Below are 22,194 nucleotides of genomic sequence, written 5' to 3'. Positions count from 1 at the left end.
TTTTTTTAAAAACACCGGCACACTACTGTCTTTTGCCCTCAAGTCTTTTATTTGATGTGGAAATAACTGGAATTAGGGTAAAGTTAAAGAAGTGAACATACACCTGTATTTATATGTTTATATACTTATGATAAGTCATCATCTCCTGATTAGATAACCCGCCACATAAACACCAGACAATATTTCCAGTCTGTATCTCTCAAGTGTGATCACAAAATATTACATGAATATTAAACTTTATTAAGTACATCCATAAGTAAAGAATTTTATAAAATTACATTTGCTTGTTGTCTCCTATATTATATAATGATTTGGCAAATAAAACAGCAAATCTGAAAATATCTTAAATGATGACTAATTTTGGCTAATTAGGAGATATTGTTTTGATGTTACATCCATTGTTATACATTAAATATAATATGAAATATCCATAAAATATGTCACTTAGTCAGGGGTCGTCAGTTTACTCAATGATAGAAAAGAGGTCCCTTAAGGAAAAAGGTTGGGAACCAACTTTCTCATTTCAATTAATTGTAGTTTTTGTACTTACTGTATACTCTGCTGTACTTATTTTATATAGCTTTAATTAAATTTTTATTAATTATGTGGCTCTCCTGATATTTTATTTCCTTTGCTCTAATTTGCATCGTTGCCTGGTCTGTCTCTTGTGCTGCTGGAAAACTTATTTTTTCCTTTGGAATCAATAAATCTTATCTTAGCTAATTTTATATCTAGTACACTTATGCTATATAGTATATAGGTATAGGTGTAGTAGCCTAATTACAGTACATTAACTAAGCTATATCTTCTTTTTAAAAAAAATTATGACTTTTTGTTTTAATTTTAGAAAATATAAGTACAATAACAATATATACATACAAGAACTGCTTATTAATAAAGTAAAAAATAAAATAAATAAATAAATAAATCTATATAAATAAAAATAAATACAAAAATCTGAATAGATTCTCATCAGCCCATAAGAAATTTATCACACACATAATTGCTATTAAATGGATTTGGGATTTTTTTTAATTATTATTTTATAATTTGTTTCCCCAAAATAGAACATAATTATGACCTGGAGACAGCTGCAGAAGAAGCATATATAGGCCTTCTTCTCACAGTTCACATGACAATAACTTTAGACTGCAGTTATTAGTCTAAAAAAAAGTAAAGTAAAGTTGTTCATTAAATTAAAGTCTAGTCTGCTTACAGTACCTACGTATTCTGATACAGGCGACTTATTGGCTGTTTGCTGTTCTTAAAAAGACATTAATTTAATCTTCAAAATACATGTTTCCATGAAGCCAGCAGCATCTGTTCATTCGGCTGAACTCGGGCTCCACTCGGACACACTCGGAGACGGCGATGGGCTCCAGTCGGCTCTACTCGGGCTCCATTCGGACACACTCGGAGACGACGATGGGCGTGCACGGTTGTGGTGCGTCTCAACCGGCGGTACAATCGGATGATCCCTGGCGGGCGGAGCCAAGCAGGAGGAGGAAATGGTCCTGTTGAGAGCTGACTGACTGACTGACGGACGGACTGCTCCCAAGAAAACCCGGCGACCAGAGCATCCAGAGCATCCAGACATACCATCCTCACCATCCAGACCCGGCACAGACAGACCCGGTTACACTCCTGCGACCAGCCAGATAAACAAGACAACATCCTTTATCTGCTTTAACGGACTCTTTGTATGCTGCTGAACCTCCGTCTGTGAAGGAGTCTGAGATTACCGGGTAACGGTTAACGGATAACGGTTAACGGCTGCAGCAGCAGGATGGAGACGCAGATCCATGTGCCCGTCGGCTCGCCGGTCATCAGGAAGATCCCGGTTACCGTGGATGAGCACAACGTGACGGAGGGAGCGATGAAGCTCATCAAAGAGCTGAGACCCGCCTGGGACCAGAACCTCGTCCAGACCAAGGTACCGGCTAGGCTAGGCTAGGCTAGGCTAATGATACCAGAACCACGTCCAGACCAAGGTACCGGCTAGGCTAGGCTAATGGTACCGGGACCACTGTCCACCTAGCTGATGCTAAGCTAACCTAGCACACACCTAGCCTAGCATACAGCTAGCATACAGCTAGCATACACCTAGCATACAGCTAGCATACACCTAGCATACACCTAGCATACAGCTAGCATACAGCTAGCATACAGCTAGCATACACCTAGCATACACCTAGCATACAGCTAGCATACAGCTAGCATACACCTAGCATACAGCTTAATGAGAGTAAGCTAAGCTAGCTGTATGCTAGCTGTATGCTAGGTGTATGCTAGCTGTATGCTAGGCTAATGAGACTTTTTTTTTTTTGAACAAATCCAGATTTCCAACCAGCATGGCTCATAGATTATTGCATTCAAGTAAAAGGACAAGGTGCAAACAGAACAAGAACAAATAAAATATGTAAAATGATACATGAAAATAATGATAAATGAAAGTAAGGGCTGTCCCTGTAACTCTGTAACTCTGTAACTCTGTAACTCTGTAACTCTGTAACTCAGTAACTCACATTCTTCTGTTATACTAAGAAGTTCCAAAGCATTTTTATTTTCATGACTTTAAGAAAGAAACTCAAACAAAGTGAAACCTGGTCTAATGTGTGCAGGTAGATAAAGGAGGAGCAGGGCCGTGGAAACATCATCTCTACTGGCTTTTTAACAAACCACCTTCTATTCCTAATTCATGAATGAAGACTGCTGGTTTATATTCTGTTGTAGTCTTGTTAGCAAACGGTAGCTAAGCTATCTAGACTTAAACTCTAAGCAATAAGAAGTTACCTTAAAGGACAGTAGGGGAATATTCCAGTTAGCTTTATATGTCTAAAGTACTCTAAAGCTCTAAATATAGCATGAAAGCCAAGTCATAGCCTATGTTATTAATCCAGTGTGACTGAATGTTAATAACACAGTTATAGAAACATTAATATGCAGCTGTTGAGGTGGGGCTGGGCTCTGAATGGGCAAAATCATGCAGAGAGACCTCTCCAATCCAATGTACTGTAACTAGCTCACAACTAGTAGGGGTGTAACAGTCAATTTAATAGCTAGGGCTGTCAATTGATTCAAATATTTAATCACAATTAATCGCATGATTGTCCATAGTTATTTTGTATCTGTTCAAAATGTACCTTAAAGGGAGATTTGTCAAGTATTTAAATACTATTATCAACATGGGAGTGGACAGATATGCTGCTTTATGCAAATGTATGTGTATATTTATTATTGGAAATCAATCAACAAAACAATGACAGATATTGTCCAGAAACCCTCACAGGTACTGCATTTAGCATAAAACAATATGCTCCAATCATAACGTGGCAAACTGCAGCCCAACAGGCAACAACAGCTGTCAGTGTGTCGGTGTGCTGACTTGACTATGACTTGCCCCAAACTGCATGTGATTATCATAAAGTGGGCATGTCTGTAAAGGGGAGACTCGTGGGTACCCATAGAACCCATTTACATTCACTGATCTGGAGTCAAGAGGTCAAGGGACCCCTTTGAAAAGGGCCATTACGGTTTTGCCTAGAGCTAGTATGACATGATTGGTACCAATGGATTCTTTAGGTTTTCTAGTTTCATATGGTACACCTAACTGAGCCCGCTATAACCTAAAAATCACAAGTTGCGTTCATTTGTTAAACAAATTGGTGGCGTTAAAACGAATTTGCATTTGACAGCCCTATAATTTATTCACAACCTAGTTAAGGTACAAACACATCATCATCATAAGACATAATGGAGATATGTGTGATTGGACACCCTGATAAGCTATCTGAGGCTTGAAAATAGGGCCTCAGACACTAAGCAGATAGTAAACATATATGTCAAATACTAACACAGTCTAGCGTTTACAGTTCGATGCACTCACAGTATTTGGAGAAAAAAACCCCGGCTAAACCAGTTTTATTATTTGCAGTCTTTTATATGCAAAGGTGGCATGAATAATAAAGTCAAAAAAAGAACAGGAACACAGAAGGCAAGCTGACAAATATGCAGATCTGTGCCTGTTCTACAAATAAAAGGTGAAGGTGTGTCGGCTAAAGTTTGAAACTTAACTTGAGACTATTTCAAGTTGTATTATTCATGAGTTCTCAGTGACAGGAGCAGAAAGAAAGGAGGGGGGTGTAATCATTGAAAGTGGAGTTAATATCAGAAAATCAGCATTTCTCTGCTTGTTGGCACAGCAAAAGGTCCCTTTGGGGAACTTATCTGTTACTTGCTTGATTTTAAAGGACACAAATTAGTGCTTGCTTTCAAAGTGAGCCAGAAATTGACTTCACTTATTTTAAGTGAACAGCTCTGTGGGATGGAGCTTTATCTGGGTCTGAGTGTCTTGTTTTGTCCAACCAGAAGTCAAAAACCCAAACATATTTCATATAATGGTTAAACATGGAAAAGCAGCTAGTAATATATATTTATTTATTTATTTATGTATTTATTTAAAAGGATCCCTAATGCCAAGGGCACCACCAGCTGGTCTTCCTGGGGTCCACAATACAGTGCATCATATTTATCATATGCTTTATACTTTATACAACATCACACTTGTGTTACGATAAGTTCAACTCATATTCACTTTTAACTGCGTTATATTAAGAAAGCAGTCATTCAAAATTTCCCCAACATTCATTAATTTTACATTCATTTACCTCATTTATAATTAATTAGCCACATAACATTTGAGAGGAGGCAACCATACTGTACTAATATACAGAAGTTGGATTCCCTGATCACTGGTGCAAAACTATTTCCTCTTCTTTCCAAAATACTTCTTATTCTTTCAAGTATTATATTAACCCGGGGTCGGCTTTCTACCATCAGAAACCTTCACCACTTATGTTGAACATTTTACTCTGTCAGTTTAATATTAAAGAGCGTGATGAGTGTGTGTCCAAGAAGTGACACGGCACCAGTACAGCAAAAAGTACTGACAGCTTTATTCGTCTATTCAAGTCATTTTCGTCTGCTCTTACAGGATATAAATGGACTCACTACTCCTCATATGAGCAAAGTGTGTTTTGTACATTTATGGAAGATTGTTAATAATGAGAGACAAGCAGCAACAGAACACTATTTAATTCTATAATGACCAGTTTGTATTTGTAACTTTATGCAGGACCTGAGTGCTTGTTTTAAAACCTTTTGAGACCTACAAACAGATTTATGGGTTTGTGTCGGGCAATAATTCAATTATCCTACACTCGTATTTTGAGTTTAATTAATTTGCCAAAAAAAGAGACGAAACGCACAATTAACAAAGTTAAAGGTGAATTTGACTTATTTTTTAATTTTCTATAGATATCGCAAATTATCGTTATCACGAATTATTTTGGCCATGATAATCGTGCCGTGAAAATTTGATAGCCCTAATGGGATCCAAAGAAATCTATTCAGATTTGATATTCTGATGTATAATGATATTCTCAGCACATGGAAAGAGTTTTGTTTATTGGCCTTTTTGCATTTATTTGATAGAGGACAGTGTAGAAACGGGGGATAGAGAGAGATGGATTATGATATGCAACAGAGGTCCCGCGGCTGGAATCGAACCCGGGAAGTTGCGGTTATGTAGCATGTAGCGCTGTAACCACTCGGCTACCAAGGCGCTCCCAAGTCATAAAGAGTTATAAATGGAAACAAAACTACATTTCTCTTTTATTCTCAGTGCATGGCTGCATCCCCAATGTCCCTTTTAGATATTTATTTTTTATTAAAGTAAAAGCATTGTACAAGAAGACGAGGAATACATTTAGTTTTTTAATGAACTGTGATAAACGATCGATTAAACAAAGTAACAATTGATAGGGCTGCACAGTTAATTGACATTTTATTGAAATCACAATATGGCCTAGTGCAAATTGCAGGAGGTGCAATATTTGTTAAAGGTGAAATATTGTCAAAATACCATTTTAAATTTAATATTGTGTTGCTGCAGAGATGTCCAGAGGTCTGTACTACGAAGCCAGTTCAACATACCCAGGGTATCTTCTCGTTATCTGGCTTCACTAACCCTAACAACCGAGATCCCGCTAAGCGGTCCTACGACGCTGGTTATCAACTCGGTAAATCAACCCAGGGTTTCTCAGTCTGGCTGTGAGTGCGTTCACATGAACGGGCTGGTGTTTGTAGCATATGACCAATCACAGACATGGACAAGTCCGCAGACTTGCAGACAGACAGGCAGAGCGGCACATTTTACAAAGAAAGGTAGAGTAAACTATATTAGACAAAAACGAAGAAGTTAAACACATAATCCAGACTAAAAGTAACACAGTTGAAGCTGCCAAATGCAGGAAGAACAGCTGGATAGGCAGCTATTAATTTAACGGAACACTCAAAAGTCCAATATAGTCGTCTAGATATAAATAGCTTTTAGTAGCGTAGTGGATGAATGGGTTACTCCCTCATTATGCCCATTATTAAGTATGGGGCGTGTATAACGATTTCAACCTTCTTTCAGCTGCGTCCCGTCTCCGGCGGTGTGAAACAGACTCAAGAGGAAGTAAAAAAATAAGTATAAAAATATAATTCAAAGGGGTAAACACCCACAGCATAAATCCAGCTGTCCTTCCTGCATCTGTCAGTTTAAACTGTGTTGTCTGGATTATGACTTAAACTTCTTCATATGTGTGTAATATTATCATACGATCCGCGCACCGAGCTCTGATTGGTCAGTAGGCGGTGCTTTTATACGAGTTGATCTCTTCTCTGGAACATAACCTGCTCCGGAGCAGGTTAGCTGTTCAGCATCAGTTACCATGGAGATCTACCCCTGTACAAAGTGATCCACCTTCGTAGGACGGAAAACCCTGAAGTTACCTCGCTAACGCCAGATACTGCTTCTTAGTACGGGCCTCTGGTCTACACATCATATTCTAAAGACTAAAGAAAACATCTTCGGTACAGATCCCCACAAAAAAAAAAACACCATAATGTTTACTTTTTTATATGTTTTTCAATGAAAATGAGAATATTGATGTAAAAATGGTCACTCCCTCATATTGCAATTGCAAAATCAGTCAAAAATAATGTCAATTAGATATTGTTTTCAAAATCATTCAGCCCTAATAATCGAAAGATTATCAAAATAGTCGTTAGTTGCAGCCCTAGTGTGCAGTCAATATAACGTCAGTATAAACACTCACAACACATCAATGAATTAAAATGAAAACATTGAGTGGGCACACACTACAAGTAATCGATTAATCCATTACTGTGTCCGTCTCTTGTATACATTTTGAGTTCCAATCACTATGAAACTAACAGATGCGATGTTTTGCAAATATTTTTGAGTGTGTTGTTGAGCAATCTATTTCGGAGACGCACCCTGTCGGGGAAATGAATATGCATAATTGATTCCTTGTAAAATGATCCAGTGACTGACGTGTCGTGGTCAGGTCAAAGTCTTTGGATGAGCTCTGATAGTGGCCACGTTAACACTGCTGCTACTCTGAGTGGCACGGGTTGAACACGGCTACGCCAACCATGTGTTTACATCCTGCTGGCTAATCCCTCAGGATACGACATCCCACGCATCCACACACACACACCTGCAGCTGAGGATGTGACGGTGTTTGCCTTGACCTCTACAGGCCAGACCAGCACAGCTTTTCTCAGTGACCACCACCACCCAAACAGGCTTTTCCATTTGGAGTTTTACAGCTGCACAACTGCCAGTGTATTTATAAATACAGCAGAAAATAGAGTGAGGCGAGTGTGAGATTAATGTTAGAAAAAATAGTGTTAGAGTTTGGGAGGATGTTCTGGAGCAGCAGGACTTGTTTTGATGGGAGCGGGAAGCGCTAAATGTAGCGGAGAGCAGTGGGGCAGCACTGTTGACAGAAACACCTGATTAGCCCCCGCCACCTGGACAGGAAGACTTTTACTGTAAATACACACCGTCCATTTCCAAACATCACACACACACACACACACAGAGCGCCGGAAAACAGCAGAGTGTGCGCCAAGAGCAACAAAGCAACCGTCTCCTCTTACAACTTTCTCATGCTGAAGACCGAATGGTTCACCTCTGATGCAGTCAGACCACGGAGCGTAGACTCATTCATGGAGAGGGAACAAAAATAAAGCGTCAGGCGGTATATGGCCGAATGTTTACCTCTGTCTGGGTCCAAGCTTATCGCTGTCTGTCGATGTATTGATCGCCGGTCTTAGCGGTGCATTGTGTGGCGGGTAGAAGGGATCAGTCATGTGGTAGCAAAGGCGTGTATGCTTGTGTATGTTGGGTCATAACAGGGATGCCTGCGCGCCCATCTTTGTGGTCAGCCACATGCGGAATGCCAGATATGTGTGAGTGAGCGTCTGGGCCGGGGGAGATGCAGGCACACAGTGTGTATGTTGTTATTGTGTTTGGCCGCAGTGGGACGGACCGGCCGGCCCACTGGTTTCCACAGGAGTGATGTTGTCACTCAGATATTTACGGCCTGGCTTTAGACACAGAAGTCTTTTTGCTTACTCTTCATTTTAGAAGAGACTTAACTTGTTGATACAACACCACCCTGCAGATGAGTCAAGTAGTCCTGGCTGTGACCCGTGGGAAGGTGTGGTTAGACGTCCACGTCCAGTACATCGACCGTGCTTCGTTCAAAGTCCTATGTATTAATTTGCTGAATTTACGACACCTGCTGACTGTAGGATTTTGTTATAGCGTGCATTTCCAAGGTCTGCATTGCCGTGATATATGGCTGTGTAACGGCAAGAATCTGTCGATACGATACATATCATGATACAGGGTTTTTTAAAATTACATTTTAGGAAAACTGTTCTAGTATAAAGAACACACCAGTTTTTTTGCCCACAAACTGCTTGTGATTATCATAAAGTGGGCATGTCTGTAAAGGGGAGACTCGTGGGTACCCATAGAACCCATTTTCATTCACATATCTGGAGGTCAGAGGTCAAAGGGACCCCTTTGAAAATGTCCATGCCTGTTTTTTCTCGCCAAAGTTTAGCGCAAGTTCGCGACAAACTAGTATGATATGGTTGGTACCAATGGATTCTTTAGGTTTTTCTAGTTTCATATGATGCCAGTATCTTCACTCTAGCTTTAAAACTGAGTTCTCTACAACCTAAAAATCGCAAGTTGGATTAATGCGTTAAAGAAATTAGTGGCGTTAACGCGTTATTATTGCATTAAGTTTGACAGCCCTAAAATACGCATCCTAAGGACTAAAAAAAGTGCTTGGCATTGATGCAGCTCTCTGTGGTCTTGAAGGCACATGTGCCAGGGATTCAGTTAAGAATGCTGCTGTATGATAACATTTATCTCATGTAGGTCAGAGCTGCATGATGTCTGCACTGTTTGTGCTGAACTGAAGACAGCTGATGGCTTCAGAAAACACTCAAATTCAAGATGATGTTTGGGAACCGACATGGTGCTGTACAGTCGGAGGTCGGGGGGGGATTCCTCTATATCTGTGTGAGAGGTTATATCATTTCTTTTCTTCTTCTTCTTCTTCCAGCTCTTCACTGATGGAACCACCAACAAGCTGGTGGGCTGCTACGTGGAGGACAGTCCGGAGGACGTGGTCCTGGTCCGAGTATACGGGAACAAGACAGAGCTGATTGTGGACAGAGACAATGAGCTCAAAAGCTTTCAGGTATTGTAAAGGGTTGTGCTCTCCTGTCCATCTGCCTTCTTTTCTGGGGGTTTTCTAATGGAAACGCCCGCTCAGCCGTTAAGAAAAATCAGTGACGTAGGCTACCAAAGTAAGCTAATCAATAAGGTTATGAACCATGTGAACGCTAGCACTAGCTGAGTTAGCTGTGCTAAGTTTGGAGATAACTGAAAGGTTTAGTTTGGATATTTTGAAGTGGGGTTGCATGCATCTAAAATAATTGTTTTTGTGAATGTCAGACAGCCCTTTCTGACAGGGAACTGAAGCCGTTATATTGCGGTCTTCAAAGCCACCAGACTCCATTCACAAAAACAGTCATTGTACCATGCAGAACACGGGAGTTGTTGCTCTACCGCTGCATCGGTCGGTTAGTTTGTTTGTGCTATTGTGTGACTTTCAGATCCAAACTAAGGTGGTGTCCACAGCAGTACATTGTTTAGCTTCGGTGCCGGTACTACAAACTGGGAGCATGCCGACCGCCATCTAAGTTACTGTATGTAATACACTTACTATAAGGTTGTATATACAGTGTGTATATATATATATACAGTATTTATACAGTATGTATCAGCGTTATCATGCTGAAACCTACATCAGGTCACATGGGGGAAAGTTTTTAGAAAGGCTTGAAGGGAAAATAGCATTTTGAAGCTAAAACATACACACTTCAAACTAAATTTGAATGTTTTGATTTGAATATTTAAGGAACGCCACTGTGAAGCTACAGATGATATAAAAACCTCCCTTTAAATGCATTAACATGTTTTTTTCCAATCTAATTCTTACGTATTGTTGTGTATTTTTGTGTCCCTCCTCTAGGTGCTACATGCTAATGGTTGTGCTCCTCGCCTCTACTGCACCTTCCAGAACGGCATCTGCTATGAGTTCATGCAGGGCGACGCTCTCGGGGTGCAGGATGTCAGGGATCCTTCCTTGCTCAGGTCGGGACATTGTAGAGTCATAGGACATAGGGCACTTAGCTCAGACATGGTAGCATTATAGAAATGGTAGAAATAGAGGTAGAAATGCCTCGAACACCTCACGGGAAAGAGGCAAATGAAGCAAAAACATGTGAGTCACATGCAAATAATAGATGGCAGACGGGTTTGGAAGCCGAGGAGTTGCTTATGCCACTACTGCAATAATTGTAATGTGCCCAGAGGGATCATTATTAATACTTTATCTGGTAACACACATTGTCCCTGGCTTTTAAACGCTCAGCTCAGCTCAGTGTGTGTTTCAGGAACTTCTTTATAACCGGAGACTAATACATGACAGTCAATAATGTACTGGTTCATGTTGAAATCTCGTCACAATGGTAAACCTTATTTATCTTTTTGTGTGTCTTTGTCTCCTCTCAGACTGATAAGCAGGGAGATGGCTCGTATCCACGCCATCCACGCACACAACGGCTGCATCCCCAAACCCAACCTCTGGATCAAGATGAGAAAATACTTCTCCCTCGTGGCCACCGAGTTCACCGACCAAGCGTCCAACGTTAGGTGAGATCTGGCTTCTCGGTAGTTCTTGGTTGGCGCTCTTGCGCCTGGCTCAAAACACACACACACACACACACACACACACACACACACACACACACACACACACACACACACACACGCGCGCTGATAATGATGCAAATAGCTCCTGAAGCGCAGCCTGATTTGCCTGTAACACAAGTTATGAGGACAGAGTCAATCTGCCCTGAGCCTGATATCTGAGAGAACTCGGTGAAGTAGTTTTATCAAACATTTTTGCTCCAGGATGTTACGAGTTACCCTGTTTAGGAGGTAAAAGTGAGGTGAAAGTGCCTTAAAACGTTTTATGTGAAAATGAGTCCACTCTAGTGTTTTTGGGTTGTTTTAGTTGAGAACTCTGTCCACAGTGACACACCTGAACAATAGACAAATGGCTCAAACTTTTCTTTTTGTCCTGTTTTCAGTTTGCAAACAATCAAGTCACAAAAAGTTCTTGCACATCAAAAAAAATCTTAGTTACAGGTTTTTAGCATCAAAAACAGAACAAAGAATCCCACTTTGTCCATCACTTGTTGTCACTTTATCAACACCATTCTGACAAGAAGCGTGACTGACCGCCTGGCGGATCAGATCATTATTTCATGATGTTATTTTCGTCCTGCGCTGCATCATTTGGTCATAATAAACAATCACAGAGAAAGTTAAAGACGACAGAAAGTTGTTAACTTTGCTGTCACTCAGTCGACTGTGACTGGGCAGCCGGTTACTTTGCATGTCATAAATCCAGGTTAATGACAACACCACCTACAGTATACTGTTTATGTAGTTATGGCCAAGCATAGAATATAACAGCTGATGTGATTTAAAAATCAGACTGCTTCTGACCAGAGATCCTGTAAAACCTGAGAGTTAATAACTCCTAGAACTTATCCAAACGGAAACTTTTGACTCCTGGACTGACACACATACAGTATAAGTCATAAATGCCTTTTATGAAATTGCATTTTCATCTCTGGGAAAGGGGAAGGATTTTCCAAGAGTTCAGGCTGAAGATGGTTCGGTTTGCATCTTGGCACCGGACCCGCGGAGCCGACAAAGGTAGAGCGTTTCATAACCTGGCCAGCTGCCCGGGCACAGCTGATATCTTTGTTGTGATGGCTATTAGATTAAGTCCAGCATGTGGCTTATATAACTGTAACAATAATAGCCGACTGGATTAGGGAGTCTGAGGCATGCAGTGGGCCAGCAGATGTTTGCTCAGCTCGGTGTATCGGGTCACTTTACTCTTACTTCCTTGGTTACACAGACAGCCAGAGTGTCCTGGTCCTGGACGGCAGACACTTGTTGCTCTGAAGCAGATGTTAACGGGCATTGTCAAAGAACTGGCAGAGGTCTGTGTAATGTTCCAGTGTGATTAAGGATGTCACGCGAAGTCATACTTCGGTACCAAGTCGATGCCAAAATACTGAAAACATGACGGTACTCGTTTTTCTATAGTACCGCAAAAGTCGTCCCGGGGACGGTAAAAATGTGTTTGCATTCAGGGGACGCACCCTATTTTTTCCTTGATGACGCTACATTGCGAACAACAAATTTACGTTGATATCGGCAGGACGAGAGCTAGTTAACGTTAGCTGTTAGCTCCGTACAGGACTGTGCTGTTTACCAGCTAACAGCTAGCTGTCGTCCTGCCGACTTCAACAGATCACACCGCATTTCTAGTTCAACACGGAAGGTGCCATTGATTGACATTATGATGCGCTCTATTCAGTACAAATAATAATAAAAGAGTAAACGAGTATTGGTCGAAGGTAAATTCTAGCGTTATATCATGATGTGTTCAAATTAGGGCTGTCAATCAATTAAAATATTTAATCACGATTAATCGCAAGTGAATCACATTTTTTTTATCAGTTCACTCTTATCAACATGGGAGTGGACAAATATACTGCTTTTTGCAAACGTATGTATATACTTATTATTGTAAATCAATTAACAACACAAAACAATGACAGATATTGATCCAGAAACCCTCACAGGTACTGCATTTAGCATAAAACAATATGCTCCAATCAGAACATGGCAAACTGCAGCCCAACAGACAACAACAGCTGTCAGTGTGTCAGTGTGCTGACTTGACTATGACTTGCCCCTAAACTGCATGTGATTATCATAAAGTGGGCATGTCTGTAAAGGGGAGACTCGTGGGTACCCATAGAACCCATTTACATTCACTGATCTGGAGGTCAGAGGTCAAGGGACCCCTTTGAAAATGGCCATGACAGGTTTTCCTCGCCAAAATTTAGAGTAAGTTTGGAGCGTTATTTAACCTCCTTCACGACAAGCCAGTATGACATGATTGGTATCAATGGATTCATCAGGTTTTTCTAGTTTCATATGATGTCAGTATCTTCACTGTAGCTTTAAAAGATTGAGATTTGAGATTTATTACAAATTGTAAAGCCCTTACGCACCACTGCTCTTTGTATACTCGGGTCGGATGTTCTGCCTGTTCCACCCGTAGACTGAACCACTAAAGTACGGGAAGTTACCGTCTTCGCTCACAGGACTTCATCCTACTAACCGTCCCCAAAGTCCGTAGTGAACTGGGATAAAGGGCGTTCCAGTATGCTGCTCCCTCTTCTTGGACTCAGCTTCAAAATGACCTGGAACTTGGAGAGCTGGTCTCACTGAATGTCTTTGAAGTGCTTCTAAAAGATTTGGAAACAAGCACGTCTGGTTGTAGATGTTTTGAATGCTGATGAATGATTTTTGATACCTTATGATTCTGTAATTTGCTCTTTGTCTTTGTTTTCAATTGTTATGTTTGTTTTTTGTCTGCAACCATGTAACTGTGCTGCTGCCTATCTTGGCCAGGACACTCTTGGAAAATAGATTTTTTTAATCTCAATGAGTTTTTACTCCTGGTTAAATAAAGGTTAAAGAAAAAATTGAATTAAAAAAACTGAGCCAGCTACAACCTAAAAATCAAAAGTTGCGACGACTTTGCATTAACGCGTTATTATCGGGTTAACGTTGACCGCCTTAGTTCAAATGTAATCTGGTAAAAATTTAGTTTTTGTCTAGAAACTTGAATAAATCCAGCTGTATGAAGGAGATGTAGTCACAGCAATATAAAATAGGTAATAGAGAGGGACTTATGAGCTGTTTAACTTCCTAACAGAAAACAGTATGCAAACGGTAATAAAGGAGTGGATGTTGAAGTACATTTTTACCGTGGTATCGAGAATCGTGGAATTTCGCTGGCGGTTGTAACTAAATTTCTGGTATAGAGATATCCTAAGTGTGATACAGAATTATTTCAGTAGAGATGACATAACAAACTGTCCTCCTCTCATGGATGAACGGTGTGATATAGCTTTGCTATACACCAGGCAGGGACTGAACTGTTGAGTCTCAGGTAGAGATCTCCAATGAGAGGGTGTGTGTATGTGTGTTTGTGTATGTATGTGCGTGCCTCCGTCTCTCATCTCCTGCTATCAGGCTGACTGGATTAAGGCCCATAAGCCCATTACAGTTAGCGCAGGGGTCTCTGCTCAGCACAGCAGTCTGGTTGGCTGTGACGTTAACTCAGCGACTTAACTCTTTCTCCACTAGCCAATAATACCAGTTTCAGACTGACGCAGATTGAAGCTGTCAAGTGGTAAATGTGCATCATGTGACCGGGGCTGATCACGGGTTGGATGTGTGAATGCTCAGTCGGCCTGTGTCCGTGATGTATAAATCACAAATCAAATGTTTCTAATGAGATCTGAGGAGATAGTAGTGTAGCCATAGTGACTCTGCTGCACCACGAGTGTCCACTGAGAGCTTGTTTCTCTGTAACTGAGCTCCCAGGAGACAGCAGGCCAGAGCCCCGCTGAGCCTGTTTGTGCATGTTGGTCTCAGTTGTTTTCACATATGTTCCCACTTTGTGATGGTGATCACAAGACAAGGAAACGCTGTTTGTTTTAGTTGATCTTTCTCCTTTTTCCTCTGTGCTCCCGGTCCAGAATCCAGCAGGAGGTTCCCAGCAAGGCGGTGCTGGAGCAGGAGATGGTGTGGATGAAGGAGCATCTCTCCACTCTGGGCTCCCCTGTGGTGCTCTGCCACAATGACCTGCTCTGCAAGAACATCATCCACAACACTAAAGAGGGTGAGCACCTGAGGCCCTGTTCAGACCTGGCGTTAACATGCATCCTGAGTGGACAGCTCTAAGTACGTCAGTTCAGACCTGGCGTTAACACGCATCCTGAGTGGACAGCTCTAAGTACGTCAGTTCAGACCTGGCGTTAACATGCATCCTGAGTGGACAGCTCTAAGTACGTCAGTTCAGACCTGGCGTTAACATGCATCCTGAGTGGACAGCTCTAAGTACGTCAGTTCAGACCTGGCGTTAACATGCATCCTGAGTGGACAGCTCTAAGTACGTCAGTTCAGACCTGGCGTTAACACGCATCCTGAGTGGACAGCTCTAAGTACGTCAGTTCAGACCTGGCGTTAACACGCATCCTGAGTGGACAGCTCTAAGTACGTCAGTTCAGACCTGGCGTTAACACGCATCCTGAGTGGACAGCTCTAAGTACGTCAGTTCAGACCTGGCGTTAACACGCATCCTGAGTGGACAGCTCTAAGTACGTCAGTTCAGACCTGGCGTTAACACGCATCCTGAGTGGACAGCTCTAAGTACGTCAGTTCAGACCTGGCGTTAACACGCATCCTGAGTGGACAGCTCTAAGTACGTCAGTTCAGACCTGGCGTTAACACGCATCCTGAGTGGACAGCTCTAAGTACGTCAGTTCAGACCTGGCGTTAACACGCATCCTGAGTGGACAGCTCTAAGTACGTCAGTTCAGACCTGGCGTTAACATACATCCTGACTGGACAGCTCTAAGTACGTCAGTTCAGACCTGGCATTAGAATGCGTCTCCAGTGGCCGCTTGTGATCCGATCTCACTTCCCCGCTCTATATGCAAATAAACACGTATAAACACACGACTAGTACAGCAGACGTTGTGACGTAATACTACAGGAATGTCAGTAGTAATATCCTACATATTCATGAATTCAGGTTTATTTTATTAACATCAAAATAAAAGGTTATTGTACCGGTAGTCCCCAGGAACCTCCATGCCACCGCCGCAGCTGCTTTTGCCAGACAACAGCGGGATACAGAACTTCAGAGAGCCGGGGATGAGAGCGAGCGAGCAGGCAGGCGGGCGGACGGGTGTCAGCTCCGTGTAGAGCACAGGAACAAAAACGCTGACACATCTACGACAGTACGATAATAATGCACTTGGCGTCCCTAGTCTGATAGTCTGTAGATATGTAGCCTATAAATAAGATATATTTTAATAAAATACAGTTGTACCAACAGGATACAGAAGAGCACAGAGGCCGTTTCCATACTGCGAGGCGAGCGCGGTCAGAGTGGCAACCATTTTTATGTGTAATGTTGCCATTGTTACCGTTGCAGCAGACGTGTAAAATTTACGGCCCCACTGACGTGTGTTGTCACCATGACAACTAACAACAATCAATCAAACAATAGACCAGGGGTCAGCAGCCTGCGTCTCTTCAGCTCCTCTCCAGTGGCTCCCTGTGGATTTTTAAAAATGGAAATGAAAAACTGTTTTTTGTTTACATTTTCTTTTTTATTTATCATTGTTGTAGGTCTATGGTACGACGGTACGACGGAGTATTAGGGCCACATTGAGGAAAAAAAATAGATCTGAGATTTCGAGAATAAAGTCATTATATAACGATAATAAAGTCAAAAAGTAAAAAAAAAGTTGTAATATTATGAGAATAAAGTCATAATATCATAACGTGTAATATGTGTTATGTTCTTTTTCTTTTTATTCTCATAACATTCTGACTTTATTCTGTAAATCTCAGATGTTTTTTCCCTCAATGTGGCCCTAATACTCCGTCGTACATTGTCTCTTTGGCCCTCACTGCATTAGACTTATATACTATATACTTAGACTATAAACTGTGTTACCTTCATCACAGTGATCAAATGTTTTGCGGCTACAGACAGATTTTTATTTTGTATTTATTTTTTGCCTAAAATGTCTCTTTTGACAGTAACGGTTACACTAGTCAAATGACCACGGCAAACACTTCAACGTTCGTTCTACTCCTATTCTATATCTATGGGCACGCCATTATACACTTAACGTTTTCCTCTCGTTGTCTCTCAGGTCATGTTCGCTTCATAGACTACGAATACTCCAGCTACAACTACCAGGCCTTCGACATCGGCAACCACTTCAATGAATTTGCAGGTTTGTCGAACCCCAGTGTGATTTGTACGTTAAGAGTTAATGTTAAATCCACACGGCGTTGCGGCTTATTAACACTAAGTGTGTGTGTTCAGGGATGGCGGAGCTGGACTACGGGCTGTACCCCAGTAGGGAGATGCAGATGGACTGGCTCAAAGTCTACCTGAAGGCTTACAAACTCTTCACCAAGAAAACGGAGGAGGTCAGCCCGCGAGAGCTGGAGACGCTCTATGTGCAGGTCAACAAGTTTGCTCTGGTGAGGAGGAATATGTTGGCAACCACAACAACACACACACACACACACACACACACACACACACACACACACACAAACACTACCTCTTACATGCTGTCTCACGTTACTTTACTCCAACTGATATCTGATTTGTCTCTCTCAAGGCTTCTCACTTCTTTTGGGGCTTCTGGGCGCTCATCCAGGCCAAATACTCCTCCATCGACTTTGACTTCCTCGGGTAAGTCACCGTGTGAGTGTGTGTGTGTGAAAGATTTAGAGCTGTGTGTGGCGACCCCCCCCACCGTGTAGGTCAGACTGTGTGTCTGAAAGGAATCTGTCTGTGACTGAAACCCAAAACCTAAAAGACAAGTCTCTCATTTCTTTTGTGAGCATCCGTACCACTTAACACTTCCTACCCACACACCTGTAACACACATTCCCCTAGTGCTACTGGTTCACAGAGAGGAAGTAGACATGAGGAAGAATATGGATGGCAACCCAATCGCTCCCGCCTCACTGGGAGAAAGGCAGTAGAGTTATACTGTCAAAAAGGGCTTCATTTAAAATAGTTAAAGCTGAATTAGGTGAGATCGTAGCAAATATGATTAAAACAAAATATAGTAGTACATTAAACAGGTAACCTGAAAAAAATCATGTTCCTCCGGTGTCCTCCGGTGCTCCTAACAGCATCTGCAAGATTTCACAGACCGGAGGAAAACAAGCAGTCAGAGCTGATCTGAGGTCTGCTGTCCAGCTGCCGTCTATGAGAGCCGGCTGTCAATCACTCTGAACTCCGACCAAACGGTCAAACTAGGCAGCGCTGATCAAATATGAATCAATATTCTGTTACGTTAATGTCTATTCCTCTCCTCACATGTTCTCAGAATCATCCTGTAGTGCACGGTTTAGCTGTAAAATGAGAAAGTTTGTGACACCGCCACCATTGTAGAAATCTGGTGAAGGAACGCCAACTGGTCACATGACCGGAGCACAGCCAAGCACTGCACTTTGTGATTTCACTCCATTTCAACAGCTACACACGGGGCCTCCCACATGTTGAATGTAGTAAATGAACAAATGAATCAGGAACAATATGTTTTGTATTAACATTTTGTCGGCTGTACATTTTCCATATTTTGTCTTCTTTTAAAAACATGCCCAATAGCTGCCCGATCATTCTAGTTTATATTCCCTCACAGAAAAAGGGAGGAGAATGCAAACGTGAGGCTGGATTCCTCCTCCTCCGGCGACATCACCACCTTATTTTGCTCCTCTGTCCGGCAGGTACGCTGTGCTCCGTTTCAACCAGTACTTTGAGACCAAACCTGCAGTGATGGCCCTGCAGATCCCAGAATGAGAGGAGACGGAGAGAGAGACGGACAGACTGCGGAGAGAAGACAGGATGCTGGGACTTCCTGTAAGGGTTGGGAACTCTTCTCTGTGAGCCAGCTGTTGACGGACCGCTGTTTGGTCTACCCGGCATCCTTTTATCTGCAACAAGCCCAATTACACTTTCATTAGCTCTCCACGTCTGTCCCCAACTCTAGCTCCAGAATGCTAAAACTTCCATGGGTTCTGTGTGTGTGTATGTGTATGTGTGTACGCTTGTGTTATCTAGATAAACTCCACGTCTTGCTTTCCCTCTTCGGGCAACTGAACAAGGCGTAGTGAGCACAGCAGTCTGAAGTTTAGACTGAAAAACCTGCTTTGTGTCCGTCGCTGTGGCGCCGAGATGTTCCACAACGCTGGTAATGAAGGTCAGAAGAGGGACAAGACTGATCGTTTGTCCTGCACTGTATGTATGACTCGTTGCCATGTGGCCTCATTAGAGTTAGAAACTGACTACTGAGGCATTTCACCTGGGATTCCTCAGATTTTTGCATGTGGTGTGTGTGGTGAGACCATTCCTCCTCCTGTCTGCAGATACTTTAAGTTCGGATTTGTGCGATTTTTTCCCTCCATCTTTGATGCTAACTGCTCGTAGCCGTGGGCGGTACTGTGTCCTCTTTCCTCTCATTTTATTGTTTGAGCTTCTGTCAGTTCCTCTTTGTAGTTACTCCGCAAACTGCTGCTGCTAGAAATGTAAAACAAAGTGTGCTATAGCGGACCGACCAGACACCGAGTGTGTGTGGAACAGCGAATGGAGCTTTTCATGGACTGGCTATAGGTGGCATCACTAATTGTGTTATAGCAATCGGTGATAGAGAGTAGCTAAATGTGCATTTATTTATTTATGTGAAGACATTGTGGATTATTTAACATCTCAGGTGAAACAACTCTTCAGCTTGGGTTGCTTTAGTAATGTGTTGCTTTGTGAAGGAGGAGAGAGAGAGAGAGATGAGGGGACCTGTGTAGACGTCACTCTGTGTGTTTTCCACCTTCTTGACTTTTATGGTTACAGCGAATCGCTCCGTTAAACTTTTCCAGACCTCTCGGAAAATCACAACCTCCGTCACCCCCTCCTCCTCCTCCTCCTCCTCCTGTGTCTGCTCCCTCCTCACGTTACTATCTTTGCTCTCCTCCACCCACAGTTTAGTTTCATATCTCCCTCCATCTGCTGAGATTGAGGCAGTAGTACCTGTTTCATCTTAACATTAGAGACGGCTCTCAGCCTGTAATCTATTCACACTCACGTCTCAGATTTGTCCAATTTTGTTCCATAATCACTCCTTGCATAAGTTATATCTGAGGTCAAATCACGTCTAGCTCTCAGAAAGAGGCAGGGGATGGGTTACCTTTAGCGTCGTTTCTTCACGTAGATGGTTCGTGCGTGGTTAATGTTGTGAAGTGGTCTCGGTTAGGTTTAGGGAACTACTTGGTTAGGGTTTGAAAAAAAAAAGATCATGGTTTGGGTTCAAATTGGGGCTGTCAGTCGATTAAAATAATTAATCGCCATTAATCTAATTTTTTTATCTGTTCAAAATGTTCCTTAAAGGGAGATTTGTCAAGTATTTAATACTCTTATCAACATGGGATGAAAATGTATGTATATATTTATTATTGGAAATCAATTATCAACACAAAACAATGACAGATATTGATCCAGAAACCCTCACAGGTACTGCATTTAGCACACAACAATATGCTCCAATCATAACCTGTCAAACTGCAGCCCAACAGGCAACAACAGCTCACTCAGAGGGGACAGTTTTTCCTCACCAAATTTTAGCCCAGGTTTGGAGCGTTATTTAGTCTCCTTCACAACAAGCTAGTATGACATTCATCGGGTTTTCTAGTTTCATATGATACCAGTATCTTCCCTACAACCTAAAATCGAAAGTTGCGTTAAAGAAATTAGTGGCGTTAAAAGGAATTTACGTTTAGACAGCCCTAGTTAAAATAAGTGCGTCTGTTACGTAACTTAAGCTACAGATATAACGTCGTGTGACATAACATTGTCAGTAAAAAAAAATAACTCCTCAACTTTTGGTTTCACGCGAGACCGAACGCCGGCCCCCTGAGTCAAAGTCCTGTGTTTGTTTGACCCGTCCACCACCATCCCTCCCGCCCTGAACAAACTCTCACGCCATTAATACTACGTCACTTGCTCCGACTGTCGAGTAGTAGAGTGGGAGACTTGTAAACTTTTCAATTCATAATGAACTTGAGCACATGAGTCACTCATTGATGCAATCACTGATCTGATGAGTCTGGACTGATAAAACGGTTAAGGGTGTCCTCTCTGTCACCCACTCACTCTTCAGGACGCCCAGCAGGGGGAGACACCGAGCCCTGACCTTTGTCCTCCTCTTCAGGTCTCATGTAACCGATCGGTTTAATAATTTACCGAGTGAGCAGCAGCCCTTCAGACCAGCACACAACACACACTAACTGATGTTTAATGGTTTCCAGTCAGGCCAGTTAACCTGAGAAATGTTTTCAAGAGGGACCACATCTATATTTGGGATGTGTCAGTGGTTCTTATCCTTTAGACTTGATGATCAGAGCCGTCTGAATGTGAATACAACTCATTTTAGGGTTTAAGAGTTATTAGTGAAAGAGGTACTAGACATATATTTGGGAGCAAAAAAGCAGCGAGATTGTCTTGAAGCTCAAATCTCTCACATCACTCGTGCATTTTTCATTTGAGGATAATCAAGAGGTCCTTATTTTAGGGGACTAATAGTGGAGTAATCTGCTTAGTACATTTGCAGACAAAGGCCAAATTAGTGAGCTTGCTGCTTGAACGCACAATCCTAAAACCCCCGGGAGGAATTCAGCCGGGATAAAAAAAAAAAAAAGGCCATTTGCACAGAATGACACCGACCCTCGTCTGTTGACACAGTCTGGGATTTTAGAGGAGAAAAGTTGATTTGAAATGAAATCTAACACTCCTAGCAGTCAGTGATGAAGCTAAACTGAAAAACACATTCCAACCTGAACTGAGGTTCTCCTTAGAACTTGCGTGTGCTAATATTAGCAGCCGTTTGGCCCGTTTGTCACCTTACCCACCGTCGTACGGCATCAAAAGGTTCGGCACCTACTCGTCTTAAGGCCTTCGCACACCAAGTCCGTATTTTTCGTTTGCATATTTTGAATCC

At 42.1% G+C, this 22,194-nt stretch overlaps 1 protein-coding gene across 2 annotated transcripts; it reads left to right on the top strand.

Moving 5' to 3' along the window:
* The first annotated feature begins 1,500 nt into the window (after window positions 1–1,500).
* etnk2 (ethanolamine kinase 2) lies at window positions 1,501–20,667 on the top strand. 2 transcript variants are annotated; one of them, XM_074639986.1, is made up of 10 exons: window positions 1,501–1,933; window positions 9,498–9,635; window positions 10,054–10,146; window positions 10,473–10,594; window positions 11,015–11,155; window positions 15,145–15,287; window positions 17,338–17,421; window positions 17,514–17,674; window positions 17,818–17,891; window positions 18,938–20,667. In XM_074639986.1, the coding sequence occupies exons 4-10, from the start codon at window positions 10,542–10,544 to the stop codon at window positions 19,008–19,010; spliced, it is 729 nt and encodes a 242-aa protein (XP_074496087.1). In that variant the 5' UTR covers window positions 1,501–1,933; window positions 9,498–9,635; window positions 10,054–10,146; window positions 10,473–10,541; the 3' UTR covers window positions 19,011–20,667. The 2 variants fall into 2 exon arrangements, with proteins under 2 accessions (XP_074496087.1, XP_074496002.1); XM_074639901.1 differs by lacking the exon at window positions 10,054–10,146 and having other exon boundaries at window positions 1,502–1,933.
* Window positions 20,668–22,194: the final 1,527 nt, after the last annotated feature.

This window comes from Sebastes fasciatus, chromosome 1, assembly GCF_043250625.1.
Source record: "Sebastes fasciatus isolate fSebFas1 chromosome 1, fSebFas1.pri, whole genome shotgun sequence".
Classification (NCBI taxonomy): domain Eukaryota; kingdom Metazoa; phylum Chordata; class Actinopteri; order Perciformes; family Sebastidae; genus Sebastes; species Sebastes fasciatus.
This window is presented reverse-complemented; position numbering and strand designations above follow the sequence as displayed.

What these genes read in the sequence shown, in the direction of transcription:
- etnk2 (XM_074639901.1), top strand. Translation starts at nt 1,787, where the DNA reads ATGGAGACGCAGATCCATGTGCCCGTCGGCTCGCCGGTCATCAGGAAG. An exon ending in AGAACCTCGTCCAGACCAAG is followed by an intron (nt 1,934 to 9,497) that starts GTACCGGCTAGG and finishes TTCTTCTTCCAG; the next exon opens with CTCTTCACTGATGGAACCAC. An exon ending in ATCGACTTTGACTTCCTCGG is followed by an intron (nt 17,892 to 18,937) that starts GTAAGTCACCGT and finishes TCTGTCCGGCAG; the next exon opens with GTACGCTGTGCTCCGTTTCA.